This window comes from Saimiri boliviensis, chromosome 11 (assembly GCF_048565385.1).
Source record: "Saimiri boliviensis isolate mSaiBol1 chromosome 11, mSaiBol1.pri, whole genome shotgun sequence".
In the NCBI taxonomy this organism is placed as follows: domain Eukaryota; kingdom Metazoa; phylum Chordata; class Mammalia; order Primates; family Cebidae; genus Saimiri; species Saimiri boliviensis.
This window is the reverse complement of record NC_133459.1, coordinates 15,842,188-15,864,742: the sequence shown is the minus strand read 5'-3', so window position 1 is coordinate 15,864,742 and position 22,555 is coordinate 15,842,188. Positions and strand designations below refer to the sequence as shown.

The 22,555-nt window shown below is 53.1% G+C and overlaps 1 protein-coding gene and 1 pseudogene across 1 annotated transcript in view; one reads left to right on the top strand and one right to left on the bottom strand.

The window, feature by feature from the left end:
- Positions 1-20,604, top strand: part of RCC2 (regulator of chromosome condensation 2) — a 32,818-nt gene extending 12,214 nt beyond the window's left edge. Inside the window, exons 4-13 of the mRNA XM_039473762.2 lie at positions 2,643-2,786; positions 5,431-5,562; positions 5,966-6,054; positions 7,591-7,705; positions 11,187-11,353; positions 13,471-13,651; positions 14,318-14,423; positions 15,298-15,370; positions 17,352-17,429; positions 18,181-20,604. Of these exons, the coding sequence (XP_039329696.1) occupies positions 2,643-2,786; positions 5,431-5,562; positions 5,966-6,054; positions 7,591-7,705; positions 11,187-11,353; positions 13,471-13,651; positions 14,318-14,423; positions 15,298-15,370; positions 17,352-17,429; positions 18,181-18,285 (1,190 nt within the window). The 3' untranslated portion in view covers positions 18,286-20,604. The remainder of the gene's footprint in view (positions 1-2,642; positions 2,787-5,430; positions 5,563-5,965; positions 6,055-7,590; positions 7,706-11,186; positions 11,354-13,470; positions 13,652-14,317; positions 14,424-15,297; positions 15,371-17,351; positions 17,430-18,180) is intronic.
- LOC120365997 (small ribosomal subunit protein eS27-like) lies at positions 9,945-10,272 on the bottom strand (annotated as a pseudogene).
- Positions 20,605-22,555: the final 1,951 nt, after the last annotated feature.

Below are 22,555 nucleotides of genomic sequence, written 5' to 3'. Positions count from 1 at the left end.
AATCTCGGCTCACCGCAACCTCTGCCTCCCGGGTTCAGGCAATTCTTCTGCCCCAGCCTCCTGAGTAGCTGGGATTACAGGCACGCGCCACCATGCCCAGCTAATTTTTTGTATTTTTAGTTAGAGACAGGGTTTCAGCATGTTGGCCAGAATGGTCTCGATCTCTTGACCTCGTGATCCACCCGCCTCAGCCTCCCAAAGTGCTGGGATTACAGGTGTGAGCCACTGCCCCCAGCTCCTAAATCTTAATTTAGATGCCACCACCTTGGGTTTTTCTTCAGTTTTTTGTTTTTTGTTTTAATTTTATTTTTTTTGAGACGGAGTTTCGCTCTTTCGCCCAGGCTGGAGTGCAGTGGTGCAGTCTCGGCTCACTGCAACCTCTGCTTTCCAGGTTCGAGCCATTCTCCCACCTCCACCTCCCGAGTAGCTGGGACTACAGGTACCCGCTACCACGCCCAGCTGATTTTCGTGTTTTTAGTAGACTTGGCCAGGCTGGTCTTGAATTCCTGGCCTTGTGATCTGCCACCTTGGCCTCCCAAAGTGCTGAGATTGTAGGTGTGAGCCACTGCGCCCAGCCGGTTTTTCTTGTTTTAATATAGACCATGAAGCTTTTATTTTTGGTTTGCTCTTTCCCCAGGAAATTGTTGATGTTCCATTTCCTCCTTTCAGGGGAGGTGTCTGCAGGTGTGTTGCTTCAGGTGCTATGTGGGATGAGCTGGCTCCTGCCCCCTGCGGCCAGGGGTCTTGCCTGCTTGCCCTCAAACCTGAATGAGGGAGCATGTGGCACCCTCTGCTGGGGGCGGAGGGTGCGGCTCAGACGTACTTCACAGGTATTTTCCAGGGAGGCAAGCGCTTGATAGAGAAATTGTAGCCTTTTTATCAATTCCTACATTGGATCAGTCTTAGACACTCGATTTGGCAGTGGCTAGCATTTCAGTATAGTCACCACAGTCCTGGAAATGTTCTTGAGAGTCTCAAGTGAAAAAAATTAAGATTGCTGGGCATGGTGGCTCACGCCTGGAATCCCAGAACTTTGGAAGGCTGAGGCAGGTGGATCATTTGAGATCAGGAGTTTGAGACCAGCCTGGCCACCATGGTGAAACCCTCTCTACTAAAAATACAAAAATTAGCCAGGCGTGGCATACGCCTGTAATCCCAGTTACTTGGGAGGCTGAGGGGAGAGAATCACTTGAACCCGGGAGGCGAAGGTTGCAGTGAGCTGAGATTCCACCACTGCACTCCAGCCTGGGCGACAGAGCAAGACTCTGTCTTAAAAAAAAAAAAAAAAAAAGCCGGGCGTGGTAGCTCACGCCTGTAATCCCAGCATTTTGGGAGGCTGAGGCGGGTGGATCACAAGGTCAAGAGATTGAGACCATCCTGGTCAACATGGTGAAACCCCGTCTCTACTAAAAATACTAAAAATTAGCTGGGCATGGTGGCACGTGCCTGTAATCCCAGCTACTCAGGAGGCTGAGGCAGGAGAATTGCCTGAACCCAGGAGGCGGAGGTTGCGGTGAGCCAAGATCACGCCATTGCACTCCAGCCTGGGTAACGAGTGAAACTCCGTCTCAAAAAAAAAGAAAGAAATTAAGAAATTGGCTCTGCCCCGTCCACTAACAGGGTGCAAAGGGGGTTTTGTGAGGGAGATGCTGTTCATTTTTTCTCCCATTGAGCGCTCACTGCATGGCAGGCATTTGTGAGGGTCCAGGCTGGAGGGAGCCTACAGCTTATGCCCTGGGTGGCTTCTGGAGTGGGAGGGCAGGGGGTCTCAGGAGGAGAGCTGTGGTGGGCTGAGTGGGGCTGGGGCAGGGGAGCCCTGGGTGAAGGAGATTTCTCAGTGGAAGTGGCCCTGGAGGGCTTCCCCGAGGAGGGGAACTGGTGCTTAACTCGAGCTTTGAGGAACAAGTAGGAGGTGGGAAGGATCTTCTCCTGGAAGGGAACATATGGGTGGGGCCAGGGAGTCACGAAGCAGCTGATGCACTGGACGGCTGAGAAAGGGGCGGGAGGTGGTGGTGCGGGGGATGCAGTGTGATCAGGGCCCCTCCTCAAAGGGCCTAACAGACCTGCTGGGAACACTGGAAGATGGGACACTCAGGATCACCCCTCAGAAAGAGCCTTCTGGCCCAGGGCAGAGGCCGAAAGTGGAGGGCAGGAGAGCCTGGGAAAGGAGGGGCAGGTTACTGTCGGGGCAAGCGAGGTTTCCTGGGTCACCCTCTTCCTTGGCTGACAGCTATGCGAGGCCAGCACTGCTGCCTCCTGGACAGGCCTGGCACTGGGTCCCAGGCACTTGCAGGTGGGAGTGCTCGGTGGCAGAGCACATGGGGCTGAGGCCCTCAAGAGGTGGGGCCCAAAGAGGGGGCTGGGGCTGGATGGGTGTAAAGGTGGCAGGTGACATCTGGCCCATGCCTGCTCCCGCTCCTGCTTCTGGGGCATTTTATGTTTTGGGTCTTCAGAAGCATTGCAGAGGTTCTAAGTACAAATCCCATCCTCGAGCAGCCTCCCCACAGCCAGGTCAGGGTGGCACCCAAGGAACACCTGTCCCTGGTCCCCTCAGGAAGTGGCTCCTTGGTGGCCAGTGGCATTTTGGAGGTCAGCCCAACCACCCCCCGCGTGTCTAATCTGCATTCTCATTCTCTCTACAGCTGCCTACCGCAATCTCGGTCAGAATTTGTGGGGGCCCCACAGGTATGGGTGCCTGGCGGGGGTCCGCGTGCGGACGGTGGTCTCGGGTTCCTGTGCCGCACACAGCCTCCTCATCACCACGGAAGGGAAGCTGTGGAGCTGGGGTGAGTACTGCGCGGGCACTGGGGACCAGTGTCCCCAGCCGTCCCCACGCAGCACTTTGTTCTGTTGGTCTGGAAAGGAGGCTTGCGCCTTCTCTCCAAGGCGCTGGGCTCCTTCGTTTGCAGCCCACGTCTTTTTTCCTGATCCCAGCATCCCCTTCCCGCCGTCTCCCTGACATTTGTCGCCTGTATGTAGCCCCTACTTCCTTGATGCCTTGTCTTAAAGCAACATTTTCCTGAGTCTGCTGCCCGAAGCTTGATCTTTCTGAGACTGAGGTGTGTGCTGTGTTAGGCAGGCTGTCCTTCCCGCAGACGGACGGTTTCCTTCCTCTTTACAGCCCAGTATGACCCTCGACCCCTGTTCTTGCCACTTGAAATGCCACTGGCTTTCATAGCTGCCACCTCGTGTCATAGGGCGCTGTGTCCCTGCCGCCCTGGCCCTGCTGTCTGAGGTCCGCGCAGGTCTGGTCTGCAGGCTTGACAGCTCACTGTCCGCGCTGTCTGCTGCTTAGGGCATTTCCCCAGCTAGTTCACTTTCCTTTTTTGGAGTGGTTGGGGTTTCTCTTCTGTTTTTCCTCACCTGTGGGCTTGGGATGGGTTCCGGTTCTTCCTGTTACCCTCTGTCCATGGCCCTGCCCTCTAGCCGGCCATGCCACTCCCGCCTGTGTCCTCTTCCAGATCATTCCAATCATAGGGTGTCGGCAAAGCTCATTTTCTCCCCGCCCATCTGGTCGCTCCCGGACCCTGCCTCCCGCCGGGGATGTTGGCATTTGTCCCCACCCTTTGCGCTGGTCCTCCGGCTAGCTTTTGATCCACATGACTGCGCTGTTATTTTGGTCTGTTTGAACCATTTTTTGTGATTTCATGAGCTGCTGTACCAGAGTCCAAATATATTAACATCTGTTGTCTTCCCTGCACTCGGCTAATTTTGTGATTCTGTTGCAAAAAGCTTAAGTGTGTCTGGCCCACATTTATACTTTTTAGTCTCTTGGTGACATGCTGACTTTGCCACAGGTTTGGTTTTCTCCTGGCTGGCATCGAGGTGGGTCCCTCCCCCCCAGCACCCCTCCTACTTCAGCTTCCAACGCCGAGCACAGCCTTTCATGTCAGTGTTCCGGACTTAAAATACCTATTCCTGCTCTCTCACCGAGGTTTGCTTGCATGGCGGCTCTGAAAGCGTCCTCGTTCTAACCCTGTGGGCGAGGCAGTGTGCGTCCCGCCATTGAGACATGGTCCTCAAGCAGGCAGTGCTGCTGGCGGGAACACGACTGGAGGCGTCCCGGGTCCACTGCTGGGCACTCTAGGAGGCAGAGGGACCTTGTCTGAGTATAGAGTGCCACGGGAGGGTGGCTGGCGCGTTGCTCGTGTGGGCTCTCCACCTGTGGCCCGAGCACCCTGTCCTGCGGCACCTCAGCCCGCTGAGCCCAGGTAGAAACTGCTTCGCGCTTGTTGCTGTGTTCGCATGCCTTTCACCGTGAACTTGGGCAGCTCCCATTGGAAGCTGGTATCGGCCTCTCCTGCCCGAGTGCTGGAGCGTGTCCTTCAGCCTGCCGTTCCTTAATTAAAGAGGGAGTCCGAGGATGGGGTCCCTGTGCTGCGAGTCCCCCCGTGGTCAGAGGCCGCTGCTGCGAGCCTTCTCCAGGACAGCTGGAGCTCATCTTAGTGGCTCTACTGTCTGCCTTCATCAAGACCTAAGGGTGAAAAGTTCATTGCTGGAGAAGGTTGCAAAACCCCCTGGAATTGCTCTGACTTCTTGGCCCAGTAAGAGCTCTGTAAATTGCCCCAAATGTTAGGTTACATGTGTGGCGCTCTTAGCGGGAGGGATCCGACAGTGGCCGGTTGAATTTTTGTTTTGGAACTTGGTAGTCTGTGTAGAAACCTAGAACGAGGCGTAGGGGCTCCCAGCCCTCCTTGTGGCCCATCCAACTTCCATGTCTGTTTTGGAGCTGAATTTGGTTCTGCAGAGGACTCGGGGGCAGGGGTTGGCCCCAGGCCTGCCTTCCCCTGGAATGCACAGGTACAGGGCCTCGGCCGCATCTGCAGCAGCTCTGGAGGTAGGGCTGGGTGTGTTGTGTTCAGGGCAGATGTGCTTTGCCAGCAGGGTTCCTGTCGCTGAGAGTCCTTGAGGGGCGATCCCTCGGGGTGGAATTGGCACTGGTCCGTAAGCACCATTTACAGGGTAGAAAAAGGAAGAGAAATAGTGAGTGGACACTAACTGGTCCGCAGTGGATGCCCAGAGCACCGAAGTGACTCAACTCTGGTGAGCCAGGTGTTAAGATGGGTGCTGTCTTACAACACATTCCAGAGGGTAGGGACGGGGTGATTGTCTCTCAGACACTCCAAGCGGGAACTGCGCATTTCTGTGAATGGCGCAGGTACCTCACTGAGCTGCTCCCATTTCCCTTTGGAGCATGGGTGGTCCCGCTGCTGCCCCAGGGAAGGAAATGGGGGGAGCTGCAGCAGGCAACATTCCTGTGGGCGGAGGACCCGAGCGTTCTTTGCTCTGGATCTTGGCTGTTTGCTGGGAATTTGGAGGATATCTTCTGGAGACGCAGATGGGCATCATTTGAGAGTGTGTTTGTACTCGCCTGGCAGTGCCACCTGGACCACCTTTCCTCCTCTGTACTTTCTGTCATGTGATCTGCAGGTCGAAATGAGAAGGGGCAGCTGGGACACGGCGACACCAAGAGAGTAGAAGCCCCCAGACTCATTGAGGGTCTCAGCCACGAAGTGATTGTGTCTGCAGCATGTGGGCGGAACCACACCTTGGCCTTGACGGGTAAGGAGGGGACTGCTGGGGTTTCTTCTCAGTGTGGCAAGAGGTCAGATGGTCTGCCTTGGGGGTGGGGGCGTGGAGTCACCCCCGTGCCTCTTGTTTAGGATCAGAAAGAGGCCCTGAGAATCCACGTGGGGAGTGGCGGCTTGAGGGCACTGGGACCTCCCTGGTGGCCACGGGAGGCCCATCTGGGAGTGGGAGACGCCGCCCTGGTTGCTCTGCACACCAGTTTCGGATGTGAAAAGGCTTTGCTGCGAAGCGTCTGCACTGCAGCTTTTGGACACTGTCTCACTTGCCTTCTGCCTGGCAAATGAGCTGTTTTTATTATTTTGATGCCTTTGATTCTAAATCTAGTTAAAACATTCAGCATTATCTTCCCTTTTGTGATATTTTTCTTGCCTTCCAGAAACCGGCTCCGTGTTTGCATTTGGGGAGAACAAGATGGGGCAGCTGGGCCTTGGCAACCAGACAGACGCTGTCCCCAGCCCCGCGCAGGTGACCCCTCCTCAGCTGCAGCTCCACGGCCTCTTGTTTCTCTTTACTTGTGTGTTTGATTTTCTGAGGTGGAGTCTCCATTGTTTGAGTTAATTCATCCCTCGTAAAAAGAAGGTCTGGATGTTTAGTTACATGCTGTAGGCTTTTTTTTTTTTTTTTTGAGTTTTGTGCCAAGGTTGGAGTGCAATGGCTCGATCTTGGCTCGCTGTAACCTCCGCCTCCTGGGTTCAAGCGATTCTCCAACCTCAGCCTCCCAAACGGGATTACAGGCGTGCGTCGTCACTCCCAGCTAATTTTGTATATTTAGTAGAGACGGAGTTTCTCCATGATCGTCAGGCTGGTCTCCAACTCCCAACCTCAGGTGACCACCCGCCTCGGCCTCCCAAAGTGCTGGGATTACAGGCAGGAGCCACTGCTCCCGGCCATGCTGTAGTTTTTAACAGGCTTAGTTTGTGGTCAGGTTGAAAACCATCCTGAAAACATTTTGCTTCCAAATGGAGAAATCTTAGAAATGCCTTGTCGTAGCCTGTTCTGTTCCAAAGAAATTTGCAGGTAATTGTAGTAACCTGCAAATACTTTGTTTTGACCTTGTGTAAAGTCACCGGCCAAGTGCTTAGAACACAAATAAGAGACGGGCAGTCCTTTTTTTTTTTTTTTTTTTTTCTTCTTCATGTTTTGGAGATGGAGTGTTGATCTGTCACCAGGCTGGAGTGCAGTGGCACTATCTCGGCTCACTGCAACATCCCCCTCTCAGGTTCAAGTGATTCTCCTGCCTCAGCCTCTCGATTAGCTGGGTCAACAGGCACATGCCACCATGCTCAGCTAATTTTTGTATTTTTTAGTAAAGTCTGGGTTTCACCATGTTGGCCTAGATCAGGCGTCCCCAAACTATGGCGCGCGGGCCGCATGCGGCCCCCTGAGGCCATTTATCCAGCCCCCTGCCGCACTTCAGGACGGGGCACCTCTTTCATTGGTGGTCAGTGAGAGGAGCACAGTATGTGGCGGCCCTCCAACGGTCTGAGGGACAGTGAACTGACCCCCTGTGTAAAAAGTTTGGGGACGCCTGGCCTAGATGGTCTCGATCTCTTGACCTCATGGTCTGCCCCCCTCGGCCTCCAGAGTGCTGAGGTTGGGATTACAGGCATGAGCCACCATACCTGGGAGATAGGCAGTCTCTTTTTCTGAAGAAACTTGAAGGGGTGAGATTTATACCTTAAAAACAAAACTACTATTAAAAGTAGAAGAATGCTAAGTGCCTAATTAGTGATGAAGGGAGGGAGGGAGTTGTTTTTATTGATCTTAAAGAGACAGTGGCTAAGCTTTGAACTCCGCTCTGCTGGGAAGGTGGTGGGGGGGGCGGTGAGGGTGTTTCTTCACCTGTATTCTAAGCTTTGTGTCAGCTTTTGCCTTTAGAATTGTCAAGTTTATTAAACTTCCATTTGTAACCTAGTAATTGTTTCCTACCAACATGCAGAGAGGTAGAGATTTTATCAGTCTTTTTTTAAAAAATGAATGTGTCCTGTCTTTTCTTTTCAGATAATGTACAACGGCCAGCCAATTACCAAAATGGCCTGTGGGGCTGAATTCAGTATGATAATGGACTGCAAAGGAAACCTCTATTCCTTTGGGTGCCCTGAATATGGTCAGCTGGGTATGGAAGTACAATTTTTAAAAGCTCTGTAATCTAACTGTATATTCAGAACCAGAGATCAGTGTGGGGCTGCACACACGTGTTGAAATGTGGGTAATTGATCTCACATAATAGCCTTTGTCCATTAAGTGGATCTCACATTCACTGGAACAGCACATCCTCATTGACAGGATTATGGAGTATTACAATGCTGCCTCAATGGAAAAGCCGGGACTGGAATCCGACAAAAGATTCTTTTTTTTTTTTTTTCCTGATTTGGGAATTCATTTATATAAAGGGATTTCAAAGTAAAAAAAAAAAAAAAAACACCACCTTCATTCAATTTCACATTTAAAGATTATGCCTCTGTTGAAAATGAGAAAATTACACAAGCTTAAGGTTGTTCTGGAAACCCTGGCCTGGGCGATTATTTCAGGTTCCCACGTGAGGAGCCCCGGTGGACCCCCTCCTCCTGCGTCATCCCTAGCCAGAACCTAGTTGTGCGGAAACCTGTTTCCTTCTATTTCCTTGGTAGAAAAGGAGAATTCAGGCAGCAGTTCCCAGTCAGTGGGGGGAGTGTCTTCCAACTCGACGGTCCCATCTGATTCCCCTCCCCTCCGCCCCCCCCAGCCCCAAGTACGTCCCTGCTGCCGCTCCGCCTTCAGCCCCTCTGGGGAGGCCTCTCCGAGGTGTGGCGCGGGCGCCCTCTGCTGGCCGCGCGCGCTCCTGCAGCCGCAGCGTCTGGCAGATGGAAAAGGTAAAAATAGCGCCGAGCCCGCTGGCCTTAGCCTCGGGGAACAGTGACTTTGTGAAACTAAATATACCTCAAGTCAGAAGTGAATAAGAGAGAACAGCCCCTTACGCACATTTCGCTTTAGTTGCCGGGGCGGAGCCCGAGACAGTTGAAGAGCGTTTCCATGGCCACGGCCCTGCCATGGTGCCCAGCAGCGTCCCCTTCCTGCCACGTGCGCGCTCCTGCTGCCTCGGCCTCCCCTCTGCACCCTGGCAAGTCGATTTTCCATCAGGAAGCGTGACATGCTGATTGTGATAAAAATGGCCCACTTTCATGGAGCAGTGACTAAGTGTGCCAGGCACCGTGTAAGCGCTTTGTACGAACTCTCAGGTGCTGTTACACTCACTTGCGGGTAGTTAGGGAATCGGCCTGATTTGTAACTACAGAATCGCTTATTCTCAGTGTATGACTTGCTTGAAGGCAGGTTTTCAGTTTTGTCAGAATCCAGTAGATCTTTTAGAAGGAGAACCTAATCTGACCCTGGCAGGGTCTCACCCGCACACGCCCTGGCCTCGTGTTCCCATTTTTGCAGTGCACTTACTGGGCCAGTGCAATGATAAGGTAAGAGAGCCGGAGCCTCACTCTGTGGCCCAGGCTGAGTGCAGCAGCTCGATCTTTGTTCACTGCAACTTCCGCTTCCCGGGTTCCAGCGATTCTCCTGCCTCTGACGCCGGAGTAGCTGGGACTACTGGTGCCCGCCACTTCACCCAGCTGATTTTTTGTTTTTAGTAGAGACAGGGTTTCACCATGTTGACCAGGATGGTGTCTCAAACTGTTGACCTCAAGTGATCCGCTGCCTTGACCTCCCAAAGTGCTGGGATTACAGGCATAGGCCCACCATCCCAGCCAGCAAGCCCAGTAATGTTATTGTGCATGTTTTAATTGCGATTCCAGGGTATGGCTGCTTTTTGGTAACCTGGGGGATTGCTTCCAGTGCCCCCTATGGATACCAAGATCTGGAGGTGCTCTAGTGTCTTACGTAAAGTGGCATAGTATCTGTAGATGACCTGTATACTTAAAATCTTTATCTCTAGATTACTTCAGTACCTAACCTGATGTAAATGTTATGTAAATAGTTCTACTGTATGGTCTTCTTTCTATTATCTTTTATTGTTTCCACCTGCCCCCAGACATTTTTGGACTATAGGTGGTTGAACCCATGGCCATGGAGGCTGACTGTATTTAAATAGCACACTGCTTCAACACACATACCTGTAAGGGCTGAGGTACACACAAGCATGCTGTCTGGAGGGGGATTAGCCATAAGCCGGGGGCTAGTTTACAAACTGTAATATGACAGTGTTTTTTGGTTTTTTGTTTTTGAGACAGTCTTGCTCTGTTGCTCAGCCTGGTGTGCAATGGCACAATCTCTGCTTGCTGCAACCTCCACTTGCCAGGTTCAAGCGATTCTCCTGCTTCAGCCTTCCCAGTAGCTGGGACTATAGGCATCCACCACCAAACCTGGCTTTTTTTTTTTTTTTTTTTTTTAATCCAAAATGTGTTTATTGAGATGGTTTCCCACTCACCTTGATTGAGAGTGCTTTTAGTGCTGCTTCCTCCTGAAAGAACGTCCTTCTGTAAGCCTTGCTTTTCGTCCTGTAGGCTGGCAGAGGACAGTGGAGCAGCCAACACACAACTACCGTTTGTGCATGGCTGAAGACCGTGGTGATGTTATAGCATCCTGGGCATTTCACATCCATGAAGTAGGAATTGGGGCTCTGCACCTGGCGTTTCTTCTTGTGTTTCCTCTTCTCCTCTTCTGGAGAGGGATGAAGGAGATCCTTTGCGAGAGGCAGGTTCTTGTGGGTAGGTCGTCACCGCTGGAAAGGCTTTTTTTTTTTTTTTTTTTAAAGTAGAGATGGGGCTTCACTATGTTGGCCGGGCTGGTTTCCGATTCCTGACCTCAGGTGATCCTCCTGCCTCAGCCCCTCAACGTGCTGGGATTACAGGTGTGAGCTACTGCACCTGGCCACACTGATGATTACAATGTGGGAATAGGAGCAGTTTAAAACTATAAGCTATGTAGCAGCCCTGTGCTGCGGGGTGGCTGCAGGGGCATGGATAGTCTGGCATCTTCTCAGGACTGGAGCAGCCTGGCTCCTGGTGTGTGGTGCGCTGAGCTGGGTCCTTGCGAACCGGTCCCTGGGTCATTTGGAGTACAGGAATTGCAGGCTTTAGGCACACATAGCCATACATGTAGGTTACTGATGATTCGTGAAAGCAGGGGTCTTGGGATTGTGTGTGGAGCTTTTTTCTGTTCATTCCCGGCCCATCTGGGGGTTCCTTATGGTTCTTCAAGTGGAGTAGAGGTCTTACTTGATAGCCAGTCCTTGATCCGCGCCTTCAGCTTCTTTGACTGCAACCCATAGTAAGAAATAAATTTTCCATTGCAACCCAGTTTGAATGTGTGATACCATACCTAGAATTGTTAGAATATGGTGGCATTATTTTATGTGTTCTTTGTCATTTTGTTCTATTCATTTTTTAAAAATACCTGGTCTCAGCTCACAAAATTGATTTCACCACTCATTGTGCTGTGCCTCAGATTGGAAAACGTTGCCTTTGTTGACCAACGTGTCCTGGTAAGGCCCAGAAGGGCCAGATTGGGGCGATGCCCGGGGCTCACTGCAGACTCGATGTGAGCACACCGACGCGTCCCTTGTGTCCACGCCCCGCTGCTGCTAATGGCTGGCCCTGTGGTCTCTACAGGACACAACTCGGATGGGAAGTTCATCGCCCGGGCACAGCGGATAGAGTACGACTGTGAACTTGTCCCCCGGCGAGTGGCCATCTTCATCGAGAAGACGAAAGATGGACAGATCCTGCCTGTACCAAACGTGGTGGTACGAGACGTGGCCTGTGGCGCCAACCACACGGTGAGGCTTGCGCTTTTCACACTTCCTGAGATGCGCGCCGGGAGACGGGGGGTGTGTATTCCCCAGTTTCTTGACACCTGGCTTTGGCTAGGAACTGAGCCCAGGTAGACATCTTCTTGCTGCTTCAAGAGGGCTTTGCATCCTGGCCAAAGGGTCCGTGGGCCCAGTGCAGGGTTCCTTGTCCCTGCCTCCTATGGTAACTTTTCCGTGATTTAAATAGACACATCTTAAGCACATAGATGTTTGGCTGCCCTCACCCGCATCTTAAGGTAAGCACTTTTTGCCTTTGCCTTTTATCTAACATCACGACATCTTCCCAGGCCGATAGATGGGACCCCATACTGGGGATGCGAGTCGTTCTCAATCATTAGGTTGTTTCTTTAAAGGTCGCTTTAGATAAACTGCAGTGCAATCTTGTAATCTTAACGGCCTTCCTGTGGTTCTTCTGTCTGAGAATGCCTGGAAATCTCTTGGTCCTATTCTTCGTTGAAAGAGCCTGGGCTAGGAGTCCAGAGACCAGGTTGGTCCCCGCTAGAGTGGTCTCCGCCCCCCACCTCCTTCCCTTGGACTCTTCTTCTCTATGAAGAATACACACTGAATTGGGCTAGCTAGTATCGGAGTAGGAGATTTCAGTCTGTGCAAGTCTGAAAACCGTGATTTGTTTTGTCGAATGGAGTCAGGGGAAATCAAGTTGACTCTTGTTTAGGGCTTCATTTGTGAAGCTTTTTAGTAAGTTGTAGATTCACATGGTTTACACACAAAACATCAAAAAACCGAATTGGCTTGTCAGAAGGTGGGAAAACAAGACTGAAGAAGATGTATCTTTTTTTTGAGACAGAGTCTTGCTCTGTTGCCCAGGCTGGAGTGCAGTGGCTCTGTCTTGATTGACTGCAACCTTCATCTCCTGGATTGAAGCGATTCTCCTGCCTCAGCCTCCTGAGTAGCTGGGATTACAGGCGCGCACCACCAAGCCCTGCTAATTTTTGTATTTTTAGTAGAGACAGGGTTTCGCCACATTGGCCAGGCTGGTCTCAAACTCCTGACCTCGTGATCCTCCTGCCTTTGCCTCCCAAAGTGCTGGGATTACAGGCGTGAGCCACTGTGCTCAGCTGAAGATGTATCTTAAACACTTGAAGTATCTTTGAGTTCATTTTATCAGTGACCAGGTACAGGTTACCTCTATGTACCTGTGGGCAAGGGAAGTCTAAAGAAAAATCCAGGCTAGGCGCAGTGGTTCATGTTTGTCATCTCAGCACTTTGGGAGGCCAAGGTGGGCGAATCACCTGAGACCAGCCTGGGCAACCTGGTGAGAGCCCCTGTCTACCAAAAAAACCCCAAAACTAGCGGGGCGTGGTGGTGCACACCTGTAGTCCCAGCTACTTGGGAGGCTGAGGTGGGAGAATCACTTGAGCCCCGCAGGTGGAGGTTGTGGTGAGTTGAGATCATGCCATTGCATTTCAGCCTGGGTGACAGAGCACGAGACCCTGTCTCAAAGAAAAAAACACACACACACAAAAATGAAAAATCCAGGACAGGTAGGCGTAGGCCTTCTTGTCCTCTGTTCTTTCTGCAGTTGAATCTCTGTTTTAATAGAAATCGGGTGCCTCGCCCTACCATCTGGAGTCTTAGGCCTGTTGCTTGTGATTAAGGAAAGGGTTAAGACTTACAACCTAAAAAAAAAAAAAAAAAAAAAAACAGAACAAAAAAGAATTGGAAAATGGAGGTCCTGGCAGAGAAAATAGCAAACGGGGCTCATTGAATGCACGCCATTTTGCTATGCCTGCTCCTGTTGCCTCCTTCCCACTGCTGGAGGTGGGAGGAAGAGGATCTTTCTGCTGGAGGCAGGCAGAGGATATTTCTTTGGTTTTTAGAGACAGGGTTTCACCATGTTGGTCAACTGGTCTCGAACTCCTGACCTCAAGTCATCTCCCGGCCTTGGCCTCCCAAAATGCTGGGATTACAAATGTGAGCTACCGCACCCTGCTGGTTGACGATCTTGAATGTAGCTGTCCCTTTGCCCTTAGCATTTGCACTGGGTTGTCCGGGCAGAAATGATGACCCTCTTGCTGCCTGTTGGAAGCTTGTTTGTTCCAGCCCTGTGTTTTCTTCCCTTGCAGCTGGTCTTGGACTCCCAGAAGCGAGTCTTCTCCTGGGGCTTCGGTGGCTATGGCCGGCTGGGCCACGCAGAACAGAAGGATGAGATGGTTCCCCGCCTGGTGAAGCTGTTCGACTTCCCTGGGCGTGGGGCATCCCAGATCTACGCTGGTTACACCTGCTCGTTTGCCGTCAGTGAAGTGGGTTAGTGATCTCTTCCCCTGGCTTATCAGTGCTCAGGTGGGGAACACTGTAGCCATTGTCCCGTCCCGAGGCCACGAACCCCAATTCCCTTTACTTACCTCTCAGTGTTCTTTATTTTTTTGAGACAGGAGCTCGCTGTGTTGTCCAGGCTGGTCTGGAACTCCTGGGCTCAAGCAGTCCCACCACCTTAGCGTCCTGAGTAGCTCAGCCCCAGTACCATGCCTCACGCCAGTTTTGTTTTGTTTGTTTTTTGTTTTTCTTGGAGATAGTCTCCACTCCGTTGCCCAGGCTGGAGTGTAATGGCACGATCTTGGCTCACCACAACCTCCGCCTCCTGGGTTCAAGCGATTCTCCTGTCTCAGCCTCCTGAGTAGCTGGGATGACAGGCGTGCGCCACCACGCCCAGCTAATTTTTATATTTTTAGTAGAGACGGGATTTCACCATGTTGGCCAGGCTGGTCTTGAACTCCTGACCTCAGGTGATCTGCCCACCTTGGCCTCCCAAAGTGCTGGGATTACAGGAGGGAGCCGCCGCGCCCGGCCCAATTATCTTTTAGACAGAACACTTGTTTGCCATCCTGTCCGCTTTTCACCCTGATAATGTTGAAGACGAGACTCGGCTCTTGATATCTGGTCACGGTGGGAACATGTTTTGCCTTCCCTCAGGTGGTCTGTTTTTCTGGGGGGCCACCAACACCTCCCGCGAATCTACCATGTACCCGAAAGCAGTGCAGGACCTCTGTGGCTGGAGAATCCGGAGCCTGGCTTGTGGGTAGGTGGCCGCATCTCCTTTGGGTGTATGAGGTCTCTTTCTTTCTTGAGGGTGTCAGACACACCCACAGGGTGCCCCTCCCTGATGGGGCTCTGTTTCTGCTGCCTTTTGGGGTGTCCTGTGCAGGCCACCTGGCACACTGAATCCCGGAGTCCAGGGGCGCAGGTGGGGAGAGGGCCTGTTTGCAGCTAGAACAGATGGCTGTTCCCTGTCTTCGTGGGAAGAACGTCATTTTGAAGGTTTCTGTTCAAAGAAATACACAAGCAGAGCTTGGTAGAAGCCTACGTTGCAGGTTGACAGTTACACGTAGCTGGAAACGTAGCAGGACTTGAGTTGCTCTGACATTGGGAAGAAGACATTGTCCTGACAGCAGGGGTTCTTAGTGCACTTAAGGACACCTGTTGAGTTATCTAGCAATTCTTGGTGATTCATCAGCTGGCAGGTGTGGGTGGAACAGTAAGAGGGCGCTGGGCCCGTGGCTTTCATCTGTTGAATCCTCTAGCCCTGCCTAAATTACTATGCATGAAGGCTGCTCTCTCTGGAACGGGCTTTCACTCCATCCTGATTCGCTCTCCTCTTCCCAAAGCCACCTCCCACTGAGAGAGCCCTAGGACCTGGGGCGGGGTGCACAGCAAGGTCCCCTGCCTTTGGCCCCTGGCCCTAAGGCCTTTGTCATTTAAGTGAAGCGTTGAGTTCCCTGCCTGGGACAGTCTTAGGGTTCAGGGGAAGCCTGTTGGCCCCGTTGTTGTGTTTGCTGCTTGGCATGAGTACACCACGGGACAAGTGGCAGCTCACACCCATGCCCTTAAGCCGTAGCTGGGTGGGTCCAGGGCTGGGACTGCTGGCCCCAGGGTGACAGCCCGCCTGTTTGCAGGAAGAGCAGCATCATTGTGGCCGCCGACGAGAGCACCATCAGCTGGGGCCCGTCGCCAACCTTCGGGGAACTGGTAAGCCGTCCCCTTCCAGGGTCGAGGGAACCGGAGCCAGTCAGGGTGGCTCTTGGCCTTCCGGGTTCTCTCCACCTGTCTCCTAAAACACGTGGGAGAAAAACGTATGGGATTCTCTCCCTTACCGTATTAAAGTCTGCAACATAATTGAGTCCCAGAGTTTTCAGGGACAGTTCTGTGCTAGTCAGATCGTTATGAGTCATCGCTGCACATTTGTAAACTCTGAAAATTGGGACTTTTCAGATCTAGTTTCCCCTTGCATTTTGTAAAGCACTGTTGAGACACGTCAGGAAAGGGGCCTGTTTGCTCCCTCCACCCCCGGGGGCTCAAGTCAATGGGAAGCTCACAGTTGTGGGTGATTTTGTGTTTCCCTTGTTAATATCAGTTACTTGAGTGAGGAGGTTAGAACCCATGGCCCTCAATTTCACTCACATGGCCTTCCCCAAACAGCTTTCATTCTTAGATCCTGGTACTAGGTGGTTTGTTTCGGATTTTTTTTTTTTTTTTTTTTTGGAGATGGATTTTGCTCTGTCACCCAGGCTGGAGTACAGTGGCATGATTTTGGCTCACTGCAACCTCCGCCTCCCGGGTTGAAACAATTCTCAGTTCACCTGCCTCACCCTCCTGAGTACCTGGGATAACAGGCATCTACCACCATGCCTGGCTAATTTTTCTATTTTTAGTAGAGACTGCGTTTTGTCATGTTGGCCAGGCTGGTCTCAAACTCCTGATCTCAGGTGATCAGCCTGCCTCCACCTCCCAAAGTGCTGGGATTACAGGTGTAGCCACTGTGCCCTGCCAAGGTGAGTCCGAGTTTTTGTTAGGAAGACTAGCTTGGCTGTGGAGGACGTCCTGACGGTTTGCCTGCGCTAGTCACTGTTTGAGTCTCTGCTTAATTCTTGGGGGTCGTAGTTTTAGTCCCTTATTTCTTGTTAGAAACACAGTCTGTCTCCCTCCCCTGTCCTCTCGTGGTTGCGAGCTGACCTGGTTGATGGAGGGGAGGGGGAAGGAAGGGCGTTCCTTGTCCCTGGAGCTGTGGCTGGAATGGATGGTGAACGCACCTTTTTCTCGGAGCTCTGTACACCCTTGCAGTCTGGCTCAGACGCGCTGGTGGCCCGATTTAAAACATTGACAGGGAAGAGGCAGGACCTGGCCCAGTTTCTACAGATTGTTCTTAGTGAAGGACAGATATTTTCTGGGGCCTATCAGAAATAGACTTTGACCTTCTAAACAGAAGTTTTGAAACTAGAGGGGAGCAATATTGACTTTTTGGGGAGCTTCCCAAGGGTGAGAACATGGCCTGCCACCTGGGAGGGAAGGCACGAGGTGGGGACTGGCGGGAGACAGAGTCAGGGACACGTAGGCAGGCCTGGGCTGGGGAGGGAGGGTCTGCCTCTCCCGCCCCGAGGGACCCTCTGTTTCAGCTGAGCCGGGGCCCTCAGCCTTTCAGTCACCTAGCTCCCCACCTTTGCACTCCAGTCCCCCTTGGCTGCGCCAGTTCGTCCAGTTCCTTCTGTCTCTGGGAGTGAAACTGGTTCCTTGGTGCCACTGCTAATAAATCATCTCCCTTTCATGCTTAAGCCCTTCCGTGGTGTTTTGGACTGCAATTATTCTGCCCTCTGGACAGTGGAGGCGTCAGGGGCCTGTGGACAGCCCGTGTTCTTGGTGACTTTGGTCCCGAAGGGCCGCAGTTGCCGTTCTTCCTGTCACCAGTGCCATATTCCTCAGAAGGGACGTATGTGAATGGAAGTCCCACAGGCTAGAGCTGAGCACCTTTGTCTTCCTCGGGTGAAGCACTAGCCGCCTATTGGCGGCAGCTTTCATGGATAAACTTAGCCCTTGTGTCCAAGGGGGGCCGGCCTTGGTCACGGGCATCACCACTGGCTCCTGGTTAGTGGGGGCCAGGAAACGTTGCCGTGATCTCCACCGTGGCCTGAGCCACGTTGGTCCCCAATTGCGAACATCTTGTTTGCTTCGCCAGGGCTACGGGGACCACAAACCCAAGTCTTCCACTGCAGCCCAGGAGGTGAAGACTCTGGACGGCATTTTCTCAGAGCAGGTGAGCGGGGGCGGCCGTGCCGGCAAGGGGACGTGTCCACACCCAGCGGTGCCTCCCGCCACGCTTCTGGCCAGCGCGGTCTGTCGTCTTGTTTCACATCTCCTTTGCTGACTTTCCTGGCGTCTTAGGCTAGGATTCGCTGAGGGTAACAGTCATCAGCAGGAGTGAGTGCAGAGGGTCACTGGCCAGGCTGGGTGGCTGTCCTCACCCTTGATGACAGGTGCCACCCACTGGCCACAGCAGCTCCGCCCTCGGGCGAGCACATGACTTGCGTCTCCATCCTGCCCGAGACTCGGATCCGCTGGGTTGGAAGCAGGTCCTCCGAGTGGAGGCTGCGTGGCTGCAGGAGCCAGATGCGGGGCAAGGCCCCTGTGACTCAGCCAGGCTGCCGGCCCTGTCTGCCGAGACACAGAGAGGGGTCATGTCCCTTATCCAGGCGGGACTGTGAGCCAGAGAGGAGGTTGGAAGTGGAGCTGGAGCCAGGTCCCACCTGTCCTTATTGACAAGAGGTGGCCCAGTGGGCTTCCTTCCAGCTGGGTCTCCCAGGGCAGCCTGCAAGGCTCCGATCGGCGGAGCGTTGGTGGTGATCACCTGGGAACTAGCTCTCTGAAGCAGAGGGGGGTTTTTGCAGTTTTCAAGGGTCCGTTTTCCCCATGCTGACCCGCTGTGGTAGCCCAGTTTCCAGGATCTCCTCAACACATTAGTTAGCCCAGGGGCCACATGCACACCCAACACGGATTTGTCCCCCCAGGTCGCCATGGGCTACTCACACTCCCTGGTGATAGCAAGAGATGAAAGTGAGGCCGAGAAAGAGAAGGTCAAGAAACTGCCAGAATACAATCCCCGAACCCTCTGATGCTCCGGAGACTCCTCCAACTCCACACCTCTCGCGGCAGCTGTCATTTCCATGTGCACTGGGACGTGACGTCAGACGAGGAATTTTAAAGAGCAAAAGTTGACCGAAGGTGCATTTTGTTTAGACTCCCTGAGGTTCCGTTTCACAAGCGATCCAACATTAACTACCTTTTTTTCTGTATGCTTTCCAAAGTACGTTTTTTTTCCCCTTAATGTCGCATTAAAGTACTTGCTCATAGTTGACTTACCATTCCTACAAAAGAGGCAGAAACTTTGAGCAATCTAGGTTTTTTAAAGCTTTTTCTTTGTTCCTCTCCTGAATACACTCCCCAAAACACCCCTTTCCAGTTACAATTGGCATCGTGATCCAAGCGGATGCTATATGGAAGACGAATCGCCATTTACTCAGAAAACATGTCCCTTACCGGAACCGGCAGCAGCTGGGCAAAGTCAGTCCCTGCCGGCCGCCTCCATCCAACATCGCGCTTGCGCGCTTCGGGAGCGTCCGGGCCGCTGCTTGCCTGCTTTTCCTTGCAGATTGTCCTAGGCCGGTGTGGGTTCAGTTTCTCCCCTTCGCTGCCTGTACGCTCACAGCCTTCTGGCTGCGACATTATAGAATCTGCCATGTCCCCCCTGGTGGGGGACTGGAGGTCTGTGTTTAGCCATTTGTATCTACTTTAGCTGTTAAAGACATCCAAATGAAAATCAGGTGACGGCGGAACCGTGGGGACTTGGGCGGGGGGCAGAGGTGGGAACAGCTCTATCAGTTGAGTCGGCTCCGTGGCTCCCGGTGGAGTCAGGGCTGAGCCTTGTCGCGTGCACTCGCCAATTAGAGATTGATCAGCCAGCAGTCGAGTGCGCTCTCCCTTGCAAGAAGGATCCAGCCCTTTCCGTACCAGCCCGGGTCACCCTTGTGCTTCGGTCTCCTTTTCTTCCCGCCTGGATCCTGCCTCGCACGGCCGCCCTGTTGCCGAGACTCGGGTACCGTGCTGCCGACCCAGCGCCCTTTAGTCACGTTTGCTTGGCTCTGGTACCAAATAGTTGGGATTACCGAAGACTCCCCTTCCTCGCGTGTCAGCACAGATGCTGTGACTGCCACCCTCGTCCCCATCAAGTGCCCGTGCCCGAGCTCGCCGCCATGTGCGCTGCGTTGAGTGAGTTACGAGGTGCCTTTCCCGGAACCCTCCTCTCGCCTGGACCCAAGAGAGGCGACAGCTGTGGCTGGGGCTCTTGGTTTCCAGAGGGTCTGGACTGGTTTGGGTGCTTTAAAATAGATGTTTAGTTCAGTGGTGCTTGTGGGGGAGATGGGAGTAGAACTTCAGTGTGAGACTTGGGTGGATGGGAAAGTTAAAGATTGGTCTCAAGTTTTTTTGCTTTTGCTATTGTTACCACTTGTCACTGTCTCCATGTTAAAATGCCAAAAATGATCTAGTTGTTGCTTTTTTCCTATTTTCCACCCCAGTCGCTCCTTACTGTGACTCCTGCCCTCGGAGGGCACGTAGCAGTGTCTGTCCCGCCAGCCCCCAAGGCCCTGTGGGAGGAGGCTGGCCGGCATCTCTAAGACTTATCCTGACGCCACGCGTATCTCTTGTTCTGTGTTCAATAGTAGTCCAGGGGAGAAGCTTCTGCCACTTCAGAGCTTTGCTTAAGTCACCCAGTTTGTTCAAATCACCCCAAAACCACCACCTCTGACTCCAGCTTCCATGCTACAGCCTGATTCCGTTTCCCTGGACAGGTCTCTTTCCTGGAATGCAGCTCAGGCACCTGTGCTCCTGGCACCCTTAAGGTCTCTCCTCTGAGTCGTGGGCACTGAGAGGGTTGAGGAAGCAGCACCCGAGGTCCCAGCCTTGGCAGGAGCTGCCCTGGGCGGAGCGGGGCTGAGCTTTTCTGGTGGCCTCCTGTCAGCCCAGCAGCCAGCCTCTTCTAGAGCCTCAGCTGGGGACTGGAGCAGGAACGGGACCTTCGAAGTGAAGACCGCCTTGTCCGCGCCTCCTTTGGGCTTAGATTGAAACATGAACTTCCTCATGGGTTAAGTCCTTTAAAACAAGGAGTTGAGGGGAAGGGCATCGTGCACTCCTAGAGAAAGGTACACAGTTGCCCAGCTGGGATCGGACTTGGCGCTGACCCCGAGGGCATCTGACTGGTCTTCCAGCTCAGGAACAAGAACTTGAAAGAGGCTTAGTGTGAAGGGGAACCAAGAGGAGGTTGTGATTCGGTCGAAGGTGCCTGGTTTAGTGCTGTAATTGTCTTATTATTTTTTTTTTTTATATATATATTTCTTGGAGTAAACATTTTAAATAAACGACATCATTGTCTATTGTCTTGGCTTCTGCGTGTTTTCAGTCGGAATGGGGCTCCGTTTTTCTGAACTCCTCACACATGGACCTCCTGAGCCTTGGTGTCCACAGGAGGTGGTGTCAGGAGACGGTGGCTCAAATCCACCCTATGAAATGCTGGGGGAGGTGGGGACAGTGTCAGTGCATCAGTTGTCAATTCAGAAGTGGAGTTTTTCATATTCGCGCTGGAACTCAGAGAAAGTAAGTCACGGGAGGCATCCGGAACGGTGACTGTGTTACTGTGCGCAGTGACATACACGCACGCCTCCCAGACCAGCAGCGGGCCCTGTGCTCGGGCCCCGGCCCGGGATTCAGGCCAGGGCTGCTCCTTGCAGGCAGTGTGGCCAACTGCCCACCAGAGGGCACCAGGAGGCTGGGCCGATGTTCAGAGGCCACGGACGCCCTCCCTTCTCCGGGAGGGACTGGCAGGCATCCGCTTCTAGGCTGCTGCCGAGTCTACACCGGGCAGAATCCTAGACAGGACCCTCGCCCAGGCCGTCAGCTCCTTGCAGCCACAGAGACGCCGGGATCCCTGGAGCCTCGATTGCTGGCCACCTTGTGTTGACTGGCTGAATAGTGGCCGGACCAGCCCCTCCCGGCAGGCATTGGCCCTGTTGGGGAGGAGACCAGTTCCCACGGCCTGTCAGCCGCAGTAGCAGCTGTAAAACTGTTTCCCTGGCAGCTTGGAGCTGCCCATTAGACGATCCCGCCCTGGAGGAGTCCCTTCATGATCAGAGAAAGCAGCCACTGCTTCGGGCAGCGTCCCGGCTGACAGTGGCTGGCGTGGCTTGAGCATGCTGCAAATCGGGTGCTGTGTGCCTCGCCCTGACTCCTGTGGTCCATTCCAACTGTCTGGTGGTTTTTTGAGATGCAGTTTTTGCTTTCGCAAAGTCAGAATGCAGTGGTATGATGGATTGCTGCAACCTCTGCCTTCGGGTTTCAAGGGATTCTCCTGCCTCGGTCTCCTGAGTAGCTGGGATTATAGGTACCCACTACCACGCCTGGTTATTTATTTATTTATTTATTTTTTTGAGATCGAGTCTGGCTGCTCAGCTGCCCAGGCTGAAGTGCAGTGGTGTGATCTCGGCTCACTGCAACCGCCGGCTCCTGGGTTCAAGCAGTTCTCCCATCTCAGCCTCCCGAGTAGCTGGGATTATAAGCAACCACTATCATGCCCGGCTAAGTTCTGTATTTTAGTAGAGACAGGGTTTCACCATGTTGGCCAGGCTGGTATTGAGCCACCCACCTCAGGCTCCCAAAGTGCTGGGATTACAGGCATGAGCCACCGCACCCAGCCACATGGACAGTCTAAGGGGAGGCTGTTTATCCGTTTTATGGAGGGAAGTGGGGTACAGAGAGAAAATGGCACTGAGGACACACTGGGGACACACTGGGGTGGGGCAGGGTGGGAAGACCCGTACCTGGAACCACGAAGGTCCCAGTAACAAAGATGGCCTCCCCTGTTCCCCAAGCCTGCTCCTGGCTGAGGACAGTGAGCCCATGTGACTTGTGGCCACCCTGGAGGGGCTTCCTTGAGAGCTTCATGAACATCCAGAAGACGCTCACCTGCCCTTACAGGGGCAGCATGGGCGGCCAGTACAGAATGCTAGGGGATGGGAGAAGCCGCCTGCAGTCAAAAGGCAGAGAAGGCAGGCTTCCCACAGGTGGCTCTGGGTTTTTTTGGGTTTTTTTGAGATGGAGTCTCGCTCTCGTCCCCCAGGCTGGAGTATAGTGTCGCAATCTTGGCTTACCGCAACCTCACATTCCGAGGTTCAAGCGATCCTCCTGCCTCACCCTCCCCAGTAGCTGGGATTACAGGTGCATGCCACCACTCCCAGTTTTGTTTTGTTTTGTTTTGTTTTGGTATTTATAGTAGAGATGGGGTTTTGCCATGTTAGCCAGGCTGGTCTTGAACTCCTGACCTCAGGTGATCCA